At 41.4% G+C, this 21,549-nt stretch overlaps 2 protein-coding genes across 2 annotated transcripts in view; one reads left to right on the plus strand and one right to left on the minus strand.

Annotated features, from left to right (window-relative positions):
- Positions 1–12,419, minus strand: part of SIGIRR (single Ig and TIR domain containing) — a 23,581-nt gene extending 11,162 nt beyond the window's left edge. The window contains exons 1-3 of the mRNA XM_018562661.1: positions 12,357–12,419; positions 11,768–11,822; positions 1,337–1,526 (exon numbers count right to left, since the gene is read on the minus strand). Of these exons, the coding sequence (XP_018418163.1) occupies positions 1,337–1,526; positions 11,768–11,774 (197 nt within the window). The 5' untranslated portion in view covers positions 11,775–11,822; positions 12,357–12,419. The remainder of the gene's footprint in view (positions 1–1,336; positions 1,527–11,767; positions 11,823–12,356) is intronic.
- A 7,540-nt stretch (positions 12,420–19,959) lies between these two features.
- Positions 19,960–21,549, plus strand: part of TNNI2 (troponin I2, fast skeletal type) — a 15,272-nt gene continuing 13,682 nt past the window's right edge. Inside the window, exon 1 of the mRNA XM_018562657.1 lies at positions 19,960–20,060. The gene's annotated coding sequence lies outside the window, so the exon portion shown is untranslated. The remainder of the gene's footprint in view (positions 20,061–21,549) is intronic.

Here is a 21,549-nt window from a genome sequence, read left to right on the forward strand (position 1 = left end):
TTCTTTGGAGGGGGGTTGGGGTTTTTGGAGAAAAATGTGTAGCTTTCCTTTAAGTGTCTGTAATGAAACCATCCCATTTAAAGTGAACCTTTTCAGTCCACAAGCATTTAAACCCAGTGATACCTTCATAGCATATTAAAGTAGTATTAAACACTAAACTTTTTTTCTGATAATGAGTCCAGATCACACAATTATAAATTACCCGCCAAAGTATTTCTTTACATTTTTTCCCAAGCGCTTACAGTCCTCATGTTTTCAAACAGCTCCACTTCCCTGAACTTCCTGTCCACTGCAAGATCACAAGGCACAAAGCAGTCTACAGCAGCTGTTCAGAGTAGGGAGGAGCAGGGGGTGGGGGGAGTGTCTTGTCTTGCCCTGCTGTGTCTGTGTGTTTGTGGAGACACACACAGCATACTAGCACACACCCGGGCAGCTCCATAGGACCCTGCAAGAGAAAGGAGCCACCCTAAAACAGGATATCAGGGCCAGTTCTCAGGGGACCAGCTGATTCTGCAGGACATTTAAAGTTTTAAATGTGAAGAAGCAGCATCCATTGGAAGTGATTTAATCAGCATTTGAAATAGCGTAAAATAAATTTGGATTATAATATCACTTTAGCTCATGCTCACTCCTTCTTTCCCCATAATGTCATTCTAACTAGACTAAACAGCGCTGTTATGGATATGCCACTAATATAGAGCAGTGACATATGACCATCACAGAAATAGTCTTTATCATGTGGACTGTGATTGACACCTTGGTCTTATCTTTCCTATGCTGTGCAGAAGGCAACATGGCAGCACTCAATGAGGGAATAACTTAGTCTTAAGGTGCCCATACACTGCTCGATTCTCGTACGAGAATCGGGCGAAATCCCGCGATCGTACGAGAATTGAGCAGTGTGAACGAAAACGTGCGACCGTTTCTACTGTACGGTCGCACGTCTTTTGTCGAACCAACATGCTCGAAACCCCGCCGAGAATCGTACGATTGTCGGCGGGTTTCTAGCCTGCTCGTCCGATAGCTGCGGAACGGGCCTGTGTGCGCACGCCCGTTCTGCATTGCGGTCATCAGAAGCCCGCCCCTCAGCGGGGAGTGCTTTCGATGATCGCAAGTACGATCTGCCCGTCCAAGGTGGGCAGATTGTACGAGCTTTCAATAAGCATACGACTTTTGTCTTGCGATAGTCGTAAGGTGTATGGGCACCTTTAGAGGACAGATTGGAGCAAAGTTTTTGTTAAAAGGTTATTTACTGGTAAGCTGTATATAAATTAAATAGTTTAGGTTTGGAAGTGGTTTCTGTAAGCCATCAATAATTCATAATCTAGATTCTTACCAGCAACTCTGCTGTTCTCTGTACACCTCCGGGGCTGGGTTTCCATCCTTCAGCCATGTCAGGTTAGCGGTACATGAGTCAATGAGTCGCAGTGTACAGTTCAGGGGCAGGATGGAGCCCAGGTGTGGCCATAAATCCTGTTCTCCAGAAGATGGTGCAATCAAAACTGGCAGAGTCCCACATTCAGCATCTGTTTGGGCAGAGAACTGTTAGTATGTATTACAACCATTATTTATTTATTTATTTATTACAGGTATTTATATAGCGCTGACAATTCACTTAAGGTTATCACACAGGTTATCAGCCAGGCCAAACACAGTGGCTTTCACATTTTTATTTACTTTTAATATTTCTATTAATTTCCAAATAAACTTTTAATATTTTGTACTTATTTCACATTAATTTTACTTTAAAAAAATATTTATTACCTTTTAGAAGTCTATATCCCAGATAGCAAGCAATTGAGCTGCAAGTTTGAAAATGACTTGCTAAACTATTGCAGACTTGCCAAGCTTCACAATTGTGTTGCCCAATTACCGCAAGTCTGCATTGCAAGTCTCCAGATCAATGTGCTTTGCAAAAGTGCTGTATACTTGCAGAGCTCTTGCTAAGACCTGCAGGACTCTTGCTGTAGACTTGCCAAGTAAATTTGCTACAAATTCAAAAAAGTGTCAACTAGAACTTCTGCTGCAAGTGTTCTGCAAGTCTCCAACTTGCCAGGAAAGTTTGCAGCAAGTTAAAGGAGAACTATGAGGTGAGTGCTTTTCACTCACCTCATAGTTCTAGCCGACCTGTGACAATGAGACTATCACAGGTCGGCTCAGTAGAGCGGGAAGTGAGCAAACACATACCGGCGTTCGCTCACCTCTTGATCCTGTCACGGCTCTCTGCCGTGACAGGTGAGGGGCTGGATTCCCCCCTCTGATCCGCCAGTGCTGACTGGCGGAACGGACGGGGGAGGGGGCGGGTACAGCTGGCTCTGCCTCTAGATAGGCAGAGCTAGCCAGCTGTCAGTCACGCAGCTGGGCGGATCCAGACATAATTGTCGGGATCCGCTTCAGCTGCGGCGTCTCAGTATACCTCGAGCAGCAGCTCCCTATATACTGAGCCTAGGGTGACGGGAGGATGCTAGTTTGTGTCCTCCCGTTACCCTAAGGAGAACTATGGGGAAAAGCCTTAACTCCATAGTTCTCCTTTAACAAGAATTACAATTTAACCCTGCCACAAGTTTGTGGCAAGTTATCCTTGCTATATGGGATTCAGCAGGCCTTTGCATGTTCCTTTCTCAATTTCAGTAACAGGAAGCTCTGTCTGTCCCAATAGTAAAACGTAAGGCAGACTGAGCCCCGCTTAATAATATACAATGTCCTCAGGGCTTGAAACCTTTGTCAGGACAGACAGTCCTGCTCATCTAAATGAATATACAAAACAAAATGATATAGTGCTTTCTGAAATGAGAAGAAAAACCACAATAGAATCAAACCAGTTTAAAAAGAATTACAAAATGTTTTTATTAACATAGAAAATATTAAAATACCCGTAAACACAGCCATAAAAACAGATCATGATTGTTTAGCAGAGGATTACCAAAGTCTTGTAAACTAGATGAGCGGGACTATAAGTATTAGGTCTCCCAAAAACGTTTTCTCGTCTCACCCTTATCTAGATGAATATACAAAACAAAATGATATAGGGCTTTCTGAGATGAGAAGAAAAACCACAATAGAATCAAACCAGTTGAAAACGATTTACAAAATGTTTTAATTAGCATAGAAAATATTAAAATACCCATAAACACAACCATAAAAACAGACCATGATTGTTTAGCAGAGGATTACCAAAGTCTTAAAGTATTAGACTAAACAATTACATCTACGTATACAGAACCCATTTGAGGTTAAACACGGGATGTTGAAAAGTGATTCCACCAATGTTCATAAATCTAAGGTGGAACAATTTATGAACATTAGTGGAATCACTTTTCAACATCCAGTGTTTAACACCAAATGGGTTCTGTATACGTAGATGCAATTGTTTAGTCTTATTCTTTAAGACGTTGGTAATCCTCTGCTAAACAATCATGGTCTGTTTTTATGGTTGTGTTTATGGGTATTTTAATATTTTCTATGCTAATTAAAACATTTTGTAAATCGTTTTCAACTGGTTTGATTCTATTGTGGTTTTTCTTCTCATCTCAGAAAGCCCTATATCATTTTGTTTTGTATATTCATCTAGATAAGGGTGAGACGAGAAAACGTTTTTGGGAGACCTAATACTTATAGTCCCGCTCATCTAGTTTACAAGTGATAATGAAATCTGCCAGCACAATGCAAACAGGGTTTAATATTCGAAACAAAACTCCCCCAGACAGTGAGATCTAAGCAGGAGTTTTCAGTCCTGGAACTAGCAGAAAGAGCATCTAATAAAAGGTAAGCTGGAGTTTTTTTGGGTTTTTTTAAGTTATGCTTTGTAATTGGGAACATGTAACAAATATATATTAGGTGTTATCCCAATTTGGCTCCAAAAGTGGAAATACCCTTCAAAACGTTGCTGGTTCTGCCAGGCGATAATTTGAATCTGTTTAGGAGAGGAGGAAAATTAACCATTTAAAGTGAAGTTAAAATGCTGACAAATCGAGACCTTCATTAGTTAAACTCCAGGATCTTTTATGAGCTAACATAACGAATGCATCATAGTGAATCGAAATGACACATCCAACAAATTTACATCCTTAATTACCTGAAGTTACAGTGGAACTGTAGACGAAAGCAATTATGACATAGTGTATATGATGCAGTCTGTCAGTAGTATTAACTTCTGACTCATCCTGTAACATATTGCCTGTTAGTGCTGCCATGAGAACACTTATTTTTCAATTTCCTTTAACAGGCCAAACTGTCCAGCAAACGTGGCAGTTAGAGGGTTGAGACAAAACCATTTAATACTTACAATACTTTTAATGGTCAGCTTTTGCTCATACAATTAAAACCTTTATCTCAAAAGAAAAAACAGCTTAAAATATCTGTAGTTGGTGTTAGTCTTTAATGTATTAGTCACTTATGTAAAGGCCATCTAAATCTACTAGTCCATCTAATACTACCGCTCTATAGGTTAACAACGCTGCTGTGCAAGGGTGGCTACGCTGCTCCTCTGCAGCACAGCCACGATAAGATAGAAAGTGTGTTACTATTTGGACCACCAGGTGAAAATAAAGGAAATAAAGCCTAAAAACAGAAAATGAATAAAGCCACCACATCTAAGGACTGGTATGCTTTAATAAATTACATGTTTTTTCTGGGAATTAGCTACGCATTAAGTCTCAAATTAAAGTAAAGTCTACCCAAACCTGTTATTTTAGCTTAAGATAAATTGAGGAAGAGTTACAATCAAAGGTGTCCCCACAGGATTCGATGCCCAAGGCCGGGGGAGTTGGAGTGGTTGTTGGTGATGACCTCTTGGTCTGGCTCTGCCCAGTGTCCCACCCAGCTCACTGACATCACTGGGGGGACGCCAGCCAGAGTGTCCCGCTCAGCTCCTGGCAACCAGTGTCGTCAGTCAGCTGAGCAGGATGCCAGCCAGTGTGTCCCGCTCAGCTCCTGGCAGCCAGTCAGCTGAGCGGGATGCCAGCCAGAGTGTCCCGCTCAGCTCCTGGCAACCAGTGTCATCAGTCAGCTGGGCGGGATGCCAGACAGAGCGTCACAGGGTTGCTAGCTCTTAGCAACCTGGGAAACTCTGGCTGGAAAGGGGGTGGCAGGTGTGCCCACTTGACCCAACAAGATGCTCAGGCTGCCTCATTATAGGGATGGCCCTGGTTACAATCCCTGCTGACATTGTTCTTTATTGTTTGTGGCTCTTGTAAAGAGATAAACAAACGTTTTACCAAAGATATTGTGAAAGAAACAGAAATTCTGAACAGGAATAGAAACAACAATAAAAAGCTGATAGGTGTCCTAGCCTTCCGTTATTTCTATCTGTGTTGCTGTTGGCTCCCTTCACTTCCTGTCTTGTGAAACCGTTGTCAGCAGGGCCAGAAGTGAGGGTAAATGTCTCTAGCAGAGCACCAGGTAGAAGTAAATACTGTAACAGGGGATCTAATCCTTTAAAAACTATCCACTTGTATTTTTTTTTGGTCAGAGCTATACTTCTAAAACATAACAAGTACCACAGCTTAGTTGTGTGTCACAGCAATGAATATTTTAGTACAAAACCTATCATTATGAGCTCTAAGATAGATCATTTTCCAGGCCCTTGGTCATCAGACCTGAATTACAGTCAAGGACTAAACACTACTTTTGTAATAGCACTTTTGGAGTCTCAGAAAAATTGCAAAGTGAGAGCCTATCTGCACAAACATGTTAGGAAGTTAGTCAGTAAAAATGGTCTGGAAATATAAATTATACTTCTTTAGAAATGTAAATCTGGGAGAACAGTTTATAGGATCATAAAAAAAGTAGCATGTATTGAATTACTTCCAGGATGTAAGTACCATGAAGGCATAATAACACATAGTTAGAGTAAAATCCAGCGTGTAGAGCAGAAATGGTAGTGTGCAGACAATATACATAGGAAAGAAAAGCAAAACACTGAGAATTATACCAAGCATACCGAAGACAATAAGATAAGGGATGAGCTCCTCCGAACTGGGAAGGAAGCTCCTTCAGCTGCAACCCAACTATCTATAGTCAGGGAATGTCCTGCCCGCAGATGCACATAAGCAAAGAGGTGTCACGCTGTGACGTCATTGATTTTATATGGCCACATAGCTTTATAATATAAAGTTTTAACAAAGAGGCGGGATGCTGGGCTAACATTAATTACAATATAAAGTTTATATTGTAATTAAGCCCAGCATCCCGCCTCTTTGCTAATGTCTTGTACATCATACAGGGTGACAGGGGTAAATAATAGGGTCACTCTTAATTTTAGGGTGCTTTGACATGGCTGTGGTATGAGAACACAGCATGATGATCTTCTATATACCACTTTTGGCCTTGTGTACAGCATACTTGCACATTATGGCAAACTTACTGCTATATTACTTCCTATAGATGCGTGGTGTAGGGACTAGAATAAAATGGTGTTAAGATTGGAAGGGGAAGACACTATCCAGCGCCTGCTGTGCCAGGCATTGTGTATACTGTAGCAGGAGTAGGTAAACTCCGGCCCTCCAGCTGTGGTGTAACTACAAATCCCACTAGGCATTGGAAGACTCTGACAGTCACAGTCATGACTCCCAGAGACAGATACATGGTGGGATTTGTAGTTTCACCACAGCTTGAAGGCTGGAGTTCGCCTATCCCTGGTGTATAGGGCTGACCCCCTGGCAAGTATTTTACTGGCCTAACTGGAATTAGGGAGATTGTAAAGCCAGTAATTTTCCTAAAAAAAAGGTGGTAACCTTAAAATATAAGGCAGGAATGAAAAAAAAAAATGCGCTTTAATGACAAATAAATTAACACATCAAATTATTAAACACAAACAGCCTTATACCATGAAATCAGTCTTCCCAATCAATACTGGTTTGTCTGCAAGTATGTAAGAATGCCCAGTATATGTATTGATTAATCCCCAGTGGGGTTTGTATCATTCCCCCTGGAGTAGACTCAAATCTGCCCACCCAGTACATACATGATTAGTAGATACAAACCATTCAGAGAGATCAAGGACATACAAACAACCTGAAAAATATTAATAATTGCTGATGAAACCATTAACACATAATCAAATATCAGAAATCACTCATTTTAAATCACACCTTTGAGATATTTTATATTAGCAACCAGATTTGACCACAATAAATAAAAAACAATTGGTTGTTCTAGCATACTGCACTTTTTATATAATAACTGGTCTGGGCATTGTCTTTGTTTGGCTGGAGTGTGTGTGGTTGTAATACGTAATAAGTAAACACAGTATACAGCCATGACCTTTAAATAATTTTGGGCTGTGCACACTCCCAACATGATTAATTATCTCCCTGGTGCCCCTCCTTTTATTATTTAGTATATCACATGGGTATGTCCACTCATCTATGATATTGTGAAATTATCCATTGCACAATTTGTCAAATAATCTGGTCTAGGGGAAGTACCTGTTCTAATGTTGTCTACACATCATTACATTTTTACAAACAATGTGCCAGAATCAAACACTTATTATAGTTAATATAAAGTGTAAAAAGTCAGTCTATCCAGAATTGATAAATCAGTATATAGGCATATACTCATACGTTCAGTCTTCCTTTGTCTTCTATGAACACCAGTACAAGAATCTCTGTACCTAAGTTCCCAGCTCCAGTCTACTGCTATGGTTGTCTTGAAAATCTCTCTTATTCTGAAGGATTTTTCATACATTTTTATTGATGGCAAATGCAAAATTAGGATTGAAACTGCATTCCCCAAGAGTTGGAAGTAGCTAGTGAGTGATTCAACTAACCACTGTCCACACATTGTTTGCAAAATAAGAGGCAGCCTGATTTGCACTAGATTTACTATATGGCTAAAGGTACAGTATGTGGACACCATTCTAATTTATTGAGTTCAGGTGTTTCTGATGAAGGGTACTGTTAAATCTACAGCATTCAAAGAGACTTTAGACAAATGTGTACTTACAACCTTGTGGCTTGAGTTTGGGGGAGAACCTTTTCTGTTCCAGCATGTCTGTACCCCTATGCATAAAACCAGGTCCATAAAGACATAGTTTGATGAGTTTGGTGGGGAGGAACTCCAGTGGTCTCCAGTGGTGTTGACCTGAACTCAACCCTGGTCAACACCTTTAGGATGTATTAGAATGCAGATAGTAAGCCAGGTCTTCTCATCCAATATTAGCACCTGAACTCACAAATGTTCTTTTGGCTAAATGGGCACAGTTTCCCAGAGACACAGTCCAAAATCTTGTGGAAAGCCTTCCCACAAGAGTGAAGGTTGTTATAGTTGCAGAGTGGGGTATACAGCCATATATAATGCCCATGGTTTTCTAACAGCATTTCCAACAAGCTCATAAAGCTGTCATTTGGCTTTATAGTGTATGTGCCTGATTTTATTAAAAGAGAACAAGTGCTTGCCATGTATCTTTATGCTGTCTACCATAAAGGTGCAATGAGAGATCTATTAAATATGGCTAATGCTTTCTGGTATATTTCCCAAATATATCATCTCTGTGACAATATTCTATTGTTGCCTTTACATTTAGAGTAGATTCTTATAACATACATGTTTAAATATGTTTTGGTTTAGACACACTTTAACTGAACCATCCCCTTCAAAGCTGCATTCCAAGAGGCACAGCATCACCCTAAGGCAAAGTGACATGGACCTGAGCTTTAGACTGTCATCAGCATGAGGGGTCATTAGTGAAGGGTGTGAGGAAATAAGAAGGCAAAAATATGAAACACTTCTAAAAAGTGAAATGTGAAAGTACCACTTTTGGTAGGTCCTGATCACTGCAGACCGGGAACATTCCACAAGAACTGCAGTTTTGGAGATGCTCTGACCATCTAGCCATCATTGTTTTGGCCCTTGTCAAAATCGCTCAGATCCATACTTTTGACAATTTTTTCTGCTTCCAAGACATCAACTTCAGGGACAAAATGTTCACTTGCTGCCTATTTACATATATTTACATCAGTGGCGTCACAAGGGAGTTGCGGGGGGTGCGGCCCGCACCTTGGTGCCACCATTGGAGGGGTGACACCAAAATGACTAACAGTCATTTTGTTGTCACCCCCTATGAAATGTCGTGCACTCGGTCAAGGACCGAGATCATGACAGTGTCAGGAGAGAGGAGGGGACCTGGCGGCATACCTTATCCCACCGGGTGAACGTCCCCTCCTCTCTCTGCCGGCGTCCATCACCAAGATGGACGCCAGCAGGCGTAAAAAAAAGACCTGTGTACATGTGCGATTACGTCGTCACACGCGTGCGTGATGACGTCGCGGCGGAGTGTCACCTGGTCTCCGCCCCTGGGTGACACCCAGTCTCGGGATGCCACTGATTTACATTTATATATTATATGTAGCGAGATAATCAATGTTATTCACTTCACATGTCAGCGGTCATAGTGTTATGGCTGATCGGTGTAAAGGAGCTCCTAGTTGTACTTTAGGACCAACAAAGTATGAAGGTATTTGTAAAAAACCACAACAATGTGGCACCTCCATGAGTTATTATTACGGTTTCCTATATGCCACTTCATGTAATAGAAATAAAAATGCAACTACAAACTGGAAAGACAGCAAACAGCATGGTGGTCCTTGTACTCATTATTTCAAATACACAGACAATAAATGGAACATTGAAGTTTGATTTTAGATAGGTGACACATTTTAAACCATTACAGCTCATCAATTAGATTTAGATAAGTTTAAAACAATGGCCCTAAAGTGATTCTTCTATCTCTCGCATGTGTTTTAGATGTCAAATGCACAATAGAGTAGACGTCTATATAAGTACATACTTCTAGACAGTTTATTTGTATGTGTAAGGGGTTTTTTTTTTTATCTCTATGTACTACTATGACAATGGGGCATCCCTCTGTATGATAGTAGTGATATTAGTGATATCCTATTATGGAGACGTCAAGGGTCTATGAGAATCCATGTTCTGCTGTTTAAAAGGCTGTTTTGTCGAGATTTTGACAGCTGTGAACCCGAAAGTGTTCAAAGTTGATTACCCCAGGTTCATTCTCAGCAGAGAGAACGGGGACCATTCCCTGATCTATTTCTCCTGCTGGGCCATTCTGAGTGCCTCTGCACCAGTCGTCTCACCTGGGCATATCTGAATCCTATGTGAACCCAGGAGGTAGGTAGGGAGAGGGGAGGCACTGTACAACCACCGCTGACAACATCCACAAGTAATCAGCTGACTATATAGTAGCCCAAATCACTTGTACATTAAAACTGACAAATTGCATATTTAAAGAAAACAAACCCACAACCAAAATTTGCAGCTACAGGTTTGTTTTTATCCTCTCAGTGATGATATGTCATATGAGTCCCAAGCCCCCAAAAAACTGGCAGGCATGCAAAGATGTCTGTGGTAGTTTGAAGAAGTAAGGGGTATGCCTTTCAGTTTGTTTTGAACCTGTTATTGTTAATGTCAGTATAAATACTTTCTGGGCAGGATAAGTCAGGATAGGTGTACACACAGCTGCTTTATTACTGGGATAGTCAGAGAACACTGTGAGGTGACTGCAACAGGAATGTGCACCTGCCTGTTATATCAAGCTCATTGCTGCCTATTTTAACGATCCTATAGAGAATCACCACATATGCAATCTAAAGCTGGAACTTATAGTTCCTTACCTATTCATTATGCAGCCCAATCCTAATAAATGTATATAACACATTCTTTACTACCTGTTAAGGTTGCTAAGAGCTCTTAGCAACCTGTGACTCTCTGGCCGGTATCCCGCCCAGCCCACTGATGTCATTGATTGCCAGGTGCTGAGCAGGACACTCTGGCTGGTGTCCCACCTTGTAAACATGTGCTATTCATTTTGTTCCGAATCAAAATTCATACAAATTTTCAGAAATTCGGACATTCAGCCACATCCAAATTTCCGGATCCCAATGCATCTGAATGTGTCTGAATCAGAATTTCCGTTTCCGAATTTCAGATTTCGTCCGAATTTCGTTCAAAAACTAAACTGAATCGGACATGTGACTTTTCTGGGCAATCAGATGTGTTTTTCGGTGTAATGCATCGGAATGGGTAACAAGAATTTTAATTATGGCAACATGGGAGCCATATACAGTATATACATATAAAGCTGAGGCTCCAAGAGCCCAATGGCATTCGGGATCCGAATTTCCGAATTGCATTCGGGAGCTCCTGAATCCCATCCGGGTCTGTGAGCCTCAGCTTTTGTAATATATGTATATGGTTCCCAGACCCAAATGGCATTTGGGAGCTCCCGAATGCAATTCAGAAATTCGGATCCAGAATGCCATTCGGGTCTAGGAGATTCAGCTTTAAGTCAACAGACCTGCTAAATGGCTGGATCATACAATTTGGCTATACACAGGAGCTGGGATCTCTTATATATAGCTAAATCTAAGGTGACCATACACACCAATTATCAGATGACTTCATTCACTCACTCAGATATTGAATAGCCAGGATAGAAGTTGAGGCTGCAAAAGGGCCTTATCAGAGCATGCATGCAGTTCTTGCATGACTGCCCCGTTTGAGTTTTGTACAATCCAGGCTGCCAATGCATAATATCTGAACTGGTCAGATTTATTCATCACGGTTATTAGCCCATAATTTTGTAGATAGCAGCAAAAACTGAGCAGTGTTGAGCAGGCAACCTGTTAGTGTGAGGTTATTGAGCATTTAGTGGCATAGATATGGGCAGGGTGATTGCAATAAGCTTGCAGTGTGAGCCAGAGGCATGCAGGTGGTCAATATGTAACTAGGTGCCAACTCTTACCAGTCATTTTCTTGGGACGTCACTGGCTGTTCTCTCGCAAGGGGAAGTTTCCACGCTGTTGACAGATAGAAAAGAGCATGTGATACCAGCAACCATGGCACATAAATCCATATGGTCACAGTGAAAAACAATCTGTTCGCATACAAAGCAACGTTAAACACATTGGTCTGCTTACACAACAAAATAACACAAAAAAGAGATAATAGGAATGTGACCAGCCCAAGGTCACACAAACATTCCAGGTGCACTCAGCCAAGAATCTACTTTCATTGTTGCCACCCAGGAGATGTTTCGCAACTGAAGTGAAATCTGCAGTACAGACAGAGGCCATTCACAGCATATTGCATACAATGGACAGAAACTGATCATTCTAGTATCTCCAGACATGACAGCTCCAAAGCGGATAGCAGACATATGATCAGTGCAGGGGAAGAGTGCACAGGGTCTATTATGAAAGTAAAGGACATAAAGAGAGAAACAGAGAATTTACAAGTATCCCAGAAAATAGAGAGCGCGCGGTTGCTGCACGCAGAGAGTGTTAGCACCACCCCAAATACTTTCTACTCGAGACACACAGCTTATTACTTACCACTGATCTCGTCTGTACTATGCTCGAAGCCTGCACCTTCAACACCTGTGAGAGGAGGAGCAGGGGGAGGAGAAAGAGAAGCAGGAAGTATCTCCAATCTACCTGTATACGGTATACTAAATAGGAAGCTGTACTTCCCCTGACTGCACTATGATGTGCAAATACAAAGCCTCTATCTTCGTCATTGCATCCCTACTATCTATTCTCTCTCCACAGATACTACCTAAATTTCATAAGGGTTGTGTTCCCCAACCAAATTTGTAACACAATTTATACAAAGGTTGAAACACAATAATTATTGCTTATTTTTGTAACTCGGTGTAACATTATAATTATATACATAAACCTATACAATATTACCGGGCACAGCTTTCAACACTCTCTCATTTGGAGGGATTGTCCCTCTTATGGAAACAAATCCCTCTGTCTCTCCTTTTGGACTGTTTGAGGAACTTCACCCCCCATTTAATTTGTTATAATCCTCTCTTACCTAATGCTGGGTTGTCCTCAAACCATACTTATTGGCAAATCCAGCGTTGTCCTACTGTGATCTGCGTTCTGCTGCCACACAACAGCTCGGGTGCCACCATTTTCTTCCTGCCATGGCACCGATGTCTAGATTGGCGCTCTAACAACAAATGTGATATTTGTTGGAGAGAGCCCATTCATTCCAAAATTAATTGTTAAGATTAAAAGAAATGTTAGTTTTAAGTCTCTGATGGCATTGTGGAATGTTCTGATGACATTTTTCATAAGAACTTTCATATGAGAATCTACCAGTGGATGGCCAGCTTGGGGTCTAGGAGGGTGTGCTCTGTCAGCGTTGCAATTTGTTTTGAATGAGTGTCTGTGCTGTGTGTGACAGTTTTAATTGGTGTGTGTTTGTGAGCACAGGGTAACAATGAAGGGGTAGAATCAGACACACAGGAGGAGAATGTAACATTGTTAAGGAGAAAAGTACTGATGACAGCAAACAGGGTGAGTTCTGCAAAGGAAGAGCCTGAGAAGAAGACAGACAGAGAGATGAGAGTATAGCTAAATGAGTGCTAGATGAGCACAGTGTCCTTTTTGTTTTTCTGCTAATACAGGGTACAGAAAGAAAGAATAATTATGTGTACTGGAGGGGCCAGCTGGATAACTACATATATGTGGCATCATGGAAGTGGGCTTTCTTCCGTGGTGCTGCATATATATAGCATGCGTTAGTGCTGGGAGTGTGCTCAAGCGCCTACCCCAGCAAAGAGACCAAGCTGTCACCGACAGCTCCTGATCCCGAACTAACGATCGGACACCGGGAGAACCAGCCCTATTCACTGTGATAACCACATCGCAGTGCTCACTAGTAAAAGACACCTCCCTCTGTATCTCTGTTAGAAGAAAGACATACAATGCTTCAAATAAACTATGGTTGGTGCGTCAAATATTTGGCTCAGGGAAACCCAAATGCACCAAATAATAGTTCAATTTGAAGGGCTTGAAAAATGTGACTAGAGCACCAGTTGTAAAAAAATATTTGCACAAAAAGTCTCACAATTTGCACCAAATAAATAATGGTTCACAAAATGAGTTTGTCAATATTTGTTGCAATAGAGGTGTGCAGAAGTGTGCCAATAGGATGATGGCGCAGGAGAGTTGCACGTTTTACTTTGCACCTAATAAACTATATGAGGGGAATTTATCAAAACTGGAGCTGTTGCCTATGGCAACAAATTAGCTTCTTTCTTCAGTTTGTTTAGTTAGAATTTGAAAAGAAAGAGAGAAGCTGATTGGTTGCCATGCACAGCTGCTTAGTTGTTCTTAAATGTTATTTTTCTTTTTACGATTATGGTACAGTTTTCCTTTGATAATAGAAAAATGTTCAGAGATATCCAGTAACATTTACAAGCAAATGAAGGCCCAATTTGTCTTGAAAGAAACAAGGAATAATTCACCTGGATACACTAAGTAGTTGCAAAGAAACAGTATGTACAGTTCTACTAACATATGCCTAAATTGCAAGTTTGGGTCTAAGCGTTAAGGTTTGTTTTTACTTTCATCCTGATGGGGTTAACATCCATCCGTCTTCTATAATCTATTTTTGTTGTGCCGCATATCATTGTTAAATTACAGCACTTATTACCATAAAACTAAGCACCCCTAAGTCATATCAACGTTGAGTATATTTGTTCGGTTCTACATACCTGAAAGGCCACAAGAGGGCACTAAGAACTTGGTGTATACGTGGACTAAAATCACTGACACAAAAAGGAAGTGTACCAAGTAATATAAAAAGAAACTAAAAATGTAACTTACAAGTACATAAAACACAAAAAAAGAACATAGTTACAAAAAAGCAGAAATAATCAACAACTTTTCGCTAGTGCATATGCAACAATCAATAGAGATTAGTTGCACCACGATTAATTGCTATTAATTGCTATATATACAGTTGCATGTACAGTAGTAGCAATTGATTACACAAATTTAGAGCATTGTGCTGCCATTGGGGACTAATCATTACTACATGCTATGCTATATTGTCCCCTATGTGTAGCAGTTGCCAGTGAATAATTGCAAATGAAAATCATCCGTGTGCTCCTAGCCAAAAAAACTAAATGGCAAAAATCTAAATCATAGCACATAAACAGTATGGTTGATCTATGTAAGCATACTTTGGAAAGTTACTGTACTGGCAATGCTAGAAGGTGCAGTATGAAGCTAATACAGAACTGTTATAGTCAATCCAAAATAACCATAATTCTTGGAAGTACACACAGGGTCATGCGCCTCAGGTTGCATGCATCTTGTGGCGGGTCAGCAGGCAGAGTGGCATAGCCACTCTATTGCACAATGTTCGCAGTGTGCCTGCCGCCCCCTTCCTGACCAGAGCGTCCCAGGTTTCTAAGAGCTGGCAAGAAAATGTGTAAGGGCCATACACATCTCCCAACCCAGTTCTTAGCAACTTGGGCTGCTCTGGCCGGTATCCCGCCCAGCATTAAGGAATGCTGAATTAAGGCAACCCATTTATTTAGAATGGACTGGCATTCATGTTTGGACAAGCCAAAATATAAAACTTCTAGTGCCAGACTTTACCTTATAAATGTACATGCAAAGCAATTGTCACCCATGTAAATAGAAAGTGGAAGAGAAACAAGAACATAGCTGCCAAATGTCTCTCATTTGGAAGGCCTGTTCCTGTTTTAGAACCAAATGCCTATGTGACTCATTCCTCCTCCATTTGTCACTCTTTTGTAGACTAATGTATAGAACTTTATAACAAGAAATTGCGCTATTTAACTTACAAACATTTTATACTTCTGTAGCAATTACCCTCTAAGGAGCTGCTGGGTGTTATGGGCCCTCCTAGCCTTTCTATTGGTGATTTGACCTACAAAACTCAAAATACATACCAACCCACCAGCGGTGACCAAATGACCAATACCCACTATGTCAATCTTTTTGTGAAGTTTTTATTGGCTTAGTGTCCAGGGGACAAAGGGTTACAGGATACCCAAAATAATGACCAAATATTCCCTCCATTTAATATAATATCTTCAGCCCCTTTCAGAGGCTAACAGTGTGCCTTTAAGCAAGACCAACAATCTTCCGTTGTGTGCCTTTAAACCTAGACCAGCAATGGACTAAACTCCCCTTTAACAGCCACCTTTCTGTTTTCCAGGCCCCAGCATACACAGTCTTCATTTCCTTAGGCCATGACTCTGGAACTGAGGACTCTTCAGACAGAAGGCCTGAGAGGTAAAATATTTCTTCTTTCACCTGCTTCCCAGACAAGGCTTAGGAGGGAAATACCATTCTAGAAGAACTATGTATCTCTTTCCCCAGCCTGCCTCATTGGAAATAAACCTCCCAGTGACTTGCCAAAGTGAAATGAATATTTATGACTCATAACATTGTATTTTCTTGCTGTATCTACTGGAGAACACTCCCCAGGAGCAGACAGAAGTAAACAATGCCATACAGTTACATGGAATTCAGGGATTGCAGAAAATACAAACAATCAGTGCTCAGGCTGGTTACAGCCTAGCTACCTACTAAATTTGGAAAAGGGATACTTCAGCCTATGGCAGGGTCACCAAACTACACTTAAAGGAGAACTATGGGGTCAGTGTTTTTCCCCATAGTTCTCCTTAGGGTAACGGGAGGACACAAACTAGCGTCCTCCCGTTACCCTAAGCTCAGCTACAGCTCGCGGTATAATCCAACTTCTAAATTAATGAATTTGTAATTTTAAAACACTAAGAAAAGTGGGGGGAAAAAAGCGCTCATGGGCTTAGCTAATTATTTTTTGTGCATTAAGGTGTATGTAAAAGCAAACATTTCTTTTGTTTTTAGTTTTTGGTACAGTAGAAAAAGGTTAGGTCCTTTGCCATGTTTTTATTGCTGTATGTGTCCCTGCCCCCTCTGTTGGTGAGGGCAAATCAAAACATTTTGAGTGGTCACAGAGGAAGAGGTAAGAGAAAATCTTCAAAAGGAAACGCCTGTTCCTGTGCCAACACTCTAAAATGGGAATTCCATTGACTTTGGAGAGATTTCCTCTCATATCCTGTTGTGTCTCCAGGACATGAAATGCAGCACCCCACCTCCCAACTTTCTGAGATGTAAAAGAGGAACCCCTTAAAGTACAAATATGTTAACATAGGACACAACCCCTGCCACACCTCCAGTGACATGGATCACAAGAAATAATCTGTAAAAAGCGATTGGTTAAACCCACAAGTGTGCTATGATTAAGGCCTATTTTGCTGAAACACATTAACAGGACAGCTATATCTGATTTTTGTGCCTTAAAAAAATAAGATTTTTTTTTTTTTTTTTTTTATGTTGTTGAAAGATATCGAGGACCTTAGTCGGAGTACTAGTATGGGGACCTGCTGGGGTGCGTAAGCGGACAGGTTTGAACGTTGAATCTAGACGCTTGAGTCTGGTTGCTAGTAAGGAATCAGCTTTATTGCTCTTAAGGTAGAATTTGTGGGCAGTGCGGTGAAGTTGCTTGGCGGCATGGTCTGTGAGTAGCAGGTTTAAGGCTTGGCGGGAGCTTATATCTCTCTCACAGGTAGGGTCAACGCTATTAAAATTATGATCCTGCCGAAGATGTTATATTTGTTTCAAACCTTACCTATACATCTACCTAATCACTATCTGAGCACCCTTAAATCGGTTATAGGGCGATATGTCTGGCGACGAGCTTCTGCTAGGATTGCATATAGAACCCTCACTTTGGCTAGGACGGAGGGAGGTCTAGCACTACCAAATCTTACCCTGTATTATCAAGCTGTAGCTCTCAATAGGGTGCTAGATTGGCATCATCACAGTAAAAGTAAATCGTGGGTGAAGATAGAAGAAACTCTTTTAGGACAACTCTTATTGAATACATGTTGGACACCCAGGCCCCTATGGCAAAAAGACCCTGGGATATCCCCCCTGACTGAGCATACTCTAAATATTTGGGACAAGTTGTATGTGGACTTGAATGGCCAGTATAACTCACCACTAATACCCTTAACGGGCAATAACTACTTCCCACCGGGGAAGCATAATAGTGGCTTTTTGCACTGGACTACATCATCCAGAGTAGAGTATTATAGAACAATGGAAGAACTGACGGCAATTAAGTACGACCAATATGAGAAATACGAAATTAAATGGCAACCGTGGAGAAGGTTTGGGCAGACATTGGGGGCGGCGGAGGGCTCATAATGATAAAACAGTGATCAGCCGCGCGCATGCGCCCCAATAAATAAGATTTTAACTGGATCCAGAGCCATGTGCAAACACGCTTTTCTACTGTTTATGACAAATGGCTGGTGGAAGCCTTGGTTGTGCACTGGTGTTCTGTGGAACTGCATTGAGGGACGGAGGTGGAGCAGTTCCTGTTTGTCTTGTGAACAGGGCCATCCCTTTCATGAGGCAGCCTGAGGCTGTTTCCACAGGCGGCATCTCTTTGGGTTACGTGGGGGGGGGGGGCATGCTTGTTGTACAGTGGCCACTCTGCTTTACAATGCTGCCTCCTTTCCAGCAGACTGTCCCAGGTTGCTAAGAGCCGAGCAGGGAGATGTGTAAGGGCCAAACACATCTCCTCGCCCAACTCTTAGCAATTTGGGATGCTCTGGCTGGCATCCCGTCTAGCTCCTGGCAACCAGTGATATCACTGGTTGCCATGAACTGGGCGGAACACCAGCCAGAGCATCCCAGGTTTGCAGAGGGTCACTGTCATGCACCATCGCACAACCCCCTGCCTCCTCAAGCAGCAAAAAGTCTAGGGAAAAGTGCTTATTTTCCAATGCTTATTTTCCATTATACTGGCCTTTGGAAAGAGCAAATGCAAAAATGTAAGGGTTGGATTAAAGGTCAAGTGCAGTAAAACTCTTTTGATACATGTATAACAATTTTTTTTATTGAGATATAAACATCGGACCAAAAAAGAGGGACAAATGAGGAGGAAAGAGGGACAGTTGGGAGGTATCCTTTTGGCTTGGCATACTCTTTAATTCTTCATGGTCTGCTTAAATTGGGGTGTGGCAGAGGCAGGGAATTTGCCTACATACCTTGCCCTAAATCAGGAGTAGCCAAACTCTGGCCTCCAGCTGTGGTGGAACTACAAATCCCATGGGGCATTGTACGATTCTCACAGCCACAGACATGACTCCCGGAGAGAGATGCCTCATGCGATTTGTAGTTTCATCACAGCTGGAGTTTGGCTACCCCTGCCTTAAATAGTGGCTTTCCTTTCCCTATTAAGAATCCCTCTTTCATACACGAGGATCTGATTCACTAAAGGAACAGATTTGTTAATGTAGCAATGGGGATGTTCACTTTGCAAAGTGTATGTTTGCTTTGCAAAATAAATGTTAGTAAACAAAGTCGTTCCTTTTAAATGCCCAATCATGTATTAGGCAAATAACACACGCTAGCACATGACTGTTCAGTCAGTGGCCTTTATGCCTTCAGTAAATTAACCCCAGACAGTACAACTGCTAACAGAAGAGTAAGGAAAGTGTGATAGACAATGTCCAGCTGTTATAGTACGAGATAGGAACCCCCTGAAAGGGTAAATGTGACATGCCCACAACTAGCGCATTGTCCAGTAGAGGGCAGCCCTTCACTGCTTCTTATCCCACATTCACGAAATCATTAGTGCCCCCAGGGAGCAAACAAGAGTGAATGTTTGAGGACACTGTGGGGCAGAGGTGTGTGAATGAGCAGTAATAAAATAACAAGGAATGTCATAGACTGTATGGGTAGCAGTATCATATATCAGTGGCTGCGTGCAGAGACAGGTGGGCTTAGTTCAAGAATAGTACAAGGGGCTTCCCTACCAATGCAGACCAAGAGACTTGAGACACTGCCATCACGTTTTCTTTTTTTACAAATAGCTGTGTGTGTGTATATATAATGGGACCTGAACCTAAAACCATACAGCTTCTTAGGTATCCATTCAGAGGTAATTATAAAATGTATGATTTTATTGATGTGACGCCACACTAAAGCAATCAGAGGGTTAAGATGTCTTAAGATGAGCTGGGGTAGGAGGGCCTGAGTATTTGTGTCCCCTGCCACGTGATTGGCTGGTGGGGGTTTGCATGTCCTTACTGAGCTAGACATCAAATGACCAGGGTTCCCCCAGCATATTAATACCCCCCTCAATGTCCATCACTTGCAGTCCAACCCCTGCTTCATTCTGAGGGCTCCGTCCACAAGGGACAGGTAAGAGAAAAGCCTGGCCAGGGAAATAAGGCACCCTAGGGCTTGTGTTACAGCAAACTAATCCTCAGAGACAACTGTATGCAATCCATGTATATATCAGGGGGAGACAGAATGACCCCAAAACAGCTGGCAAGTGGGCAACTGTTATGTGAGCTTACGTGCAGAGCTTATAGGGACCAAGCCTCGGCCATTCCCTAATACCGAGAATACAATCGTATCATATTCCCTATCAACATATTCTTCTTACAACACCAGTTTCACAAGATCACCATTTCCCGGCGAAGGACATGCAGTGTAATATTACATTGCATAAGGGTAGATTTCATATTATAATTAGTGTAAGGAAGAGTTGTTAATTAACTACAGAAATAACTAACCTAAACATATACTGTATATATATGTTGCAAAAAAAAGATTCATGTTCCAAATATAAATGATAATAATGTATTCAGTATTGCAGGATATATTTGTATTTATCATTACTAGCACCGCCAGTATAATCACCAAGCAGATGTGAGCAGTGTGTGTTGAAATTGAATTTCAACATTGGGTCGGTAAGACTGTCAGATGTATAACACATTGGCGGCCACTCATAGAAACGGTGCTTGCAACAGTTGCATGAAATACAGAATTTCTGTTCTTTACTAAAAAGCGCTATCTTGCTAATGACATACCATGATAGTTAAAACATAGTCAAGTGGAGCTTTATTTATAAGTTACACCTTGAAAGAGAAAAGAACAAAACACAATGAAACTGGTTGGTTTTCACCCTGCATACGTTTTTATGAATGGTCATCATCTTTTGAAATTCTTATCATATATACCCTGGAAACCTGAAGCTGGGTAAACAGGGGAAGAAACTGTTGTATGGTATGGCTTGGCACATGAATTGTAGCATCGGGAGAGCTGTGTTGGCCTTGTAAGAGCTCTGACACTTTAAAAAAATGTCATGCCATATGCTGAGCTGAGATATACTGTAAGCAAAGATGAAAATAAGCTGGTCCTCATGATGCTGCCACTCAAGCAGCAATTTTGTACTGTCACATCACTGAGCATTGTACAGGGCTGAGTTTGTTCATAACAATCAGATCTCTATAAGTGTAGCTACCTTTAGTCTTGAGGTTCTGAAGCTGTGGTATAATGATTGTTGGTATAACAGAGAAGGTTGAGTGCCACTGAAATAAATGACTGCTTAGAGTTAAAATGATTGATCAGACCAACCCCCCGATGTCGTCTATTAGAAGCATGTACTTATATTGAACAGTACGCCATATTTCTTGTGAGAAGCACTTATCACACATGTAGGGGTTCTCAGGATCTTCTTGCTTGGTGTATTAAGCATGACAGAATGATTGTTCCTGATGTTCCTGATTTGTTTTACTAAAACAGTAGAGAATGGTCACATAATAAAGCCAATAGGCTATTGGGCACTCAAACTGAACCTGGCTCCGTTTTGCTAAGTGAATATTCTCCTTTAGTAAACCGCCCC

Source organism: Nanorana parkeri, unplaced genomic scaffold (genome assembly GCF_000935625.1).
Source record: "Nanorana parkeri isolate BGI_ZX_2015 unplaced genomic scaffold, ASM93562v1 scaffold589, whole genome shotgun sequence".
NCBI classification, from domain to species: Eukaryota; Metazoa; Chordata; class Amphibia; order Anura; family Dicroglossidae; genus Nanorana; species Nanorana parkeri.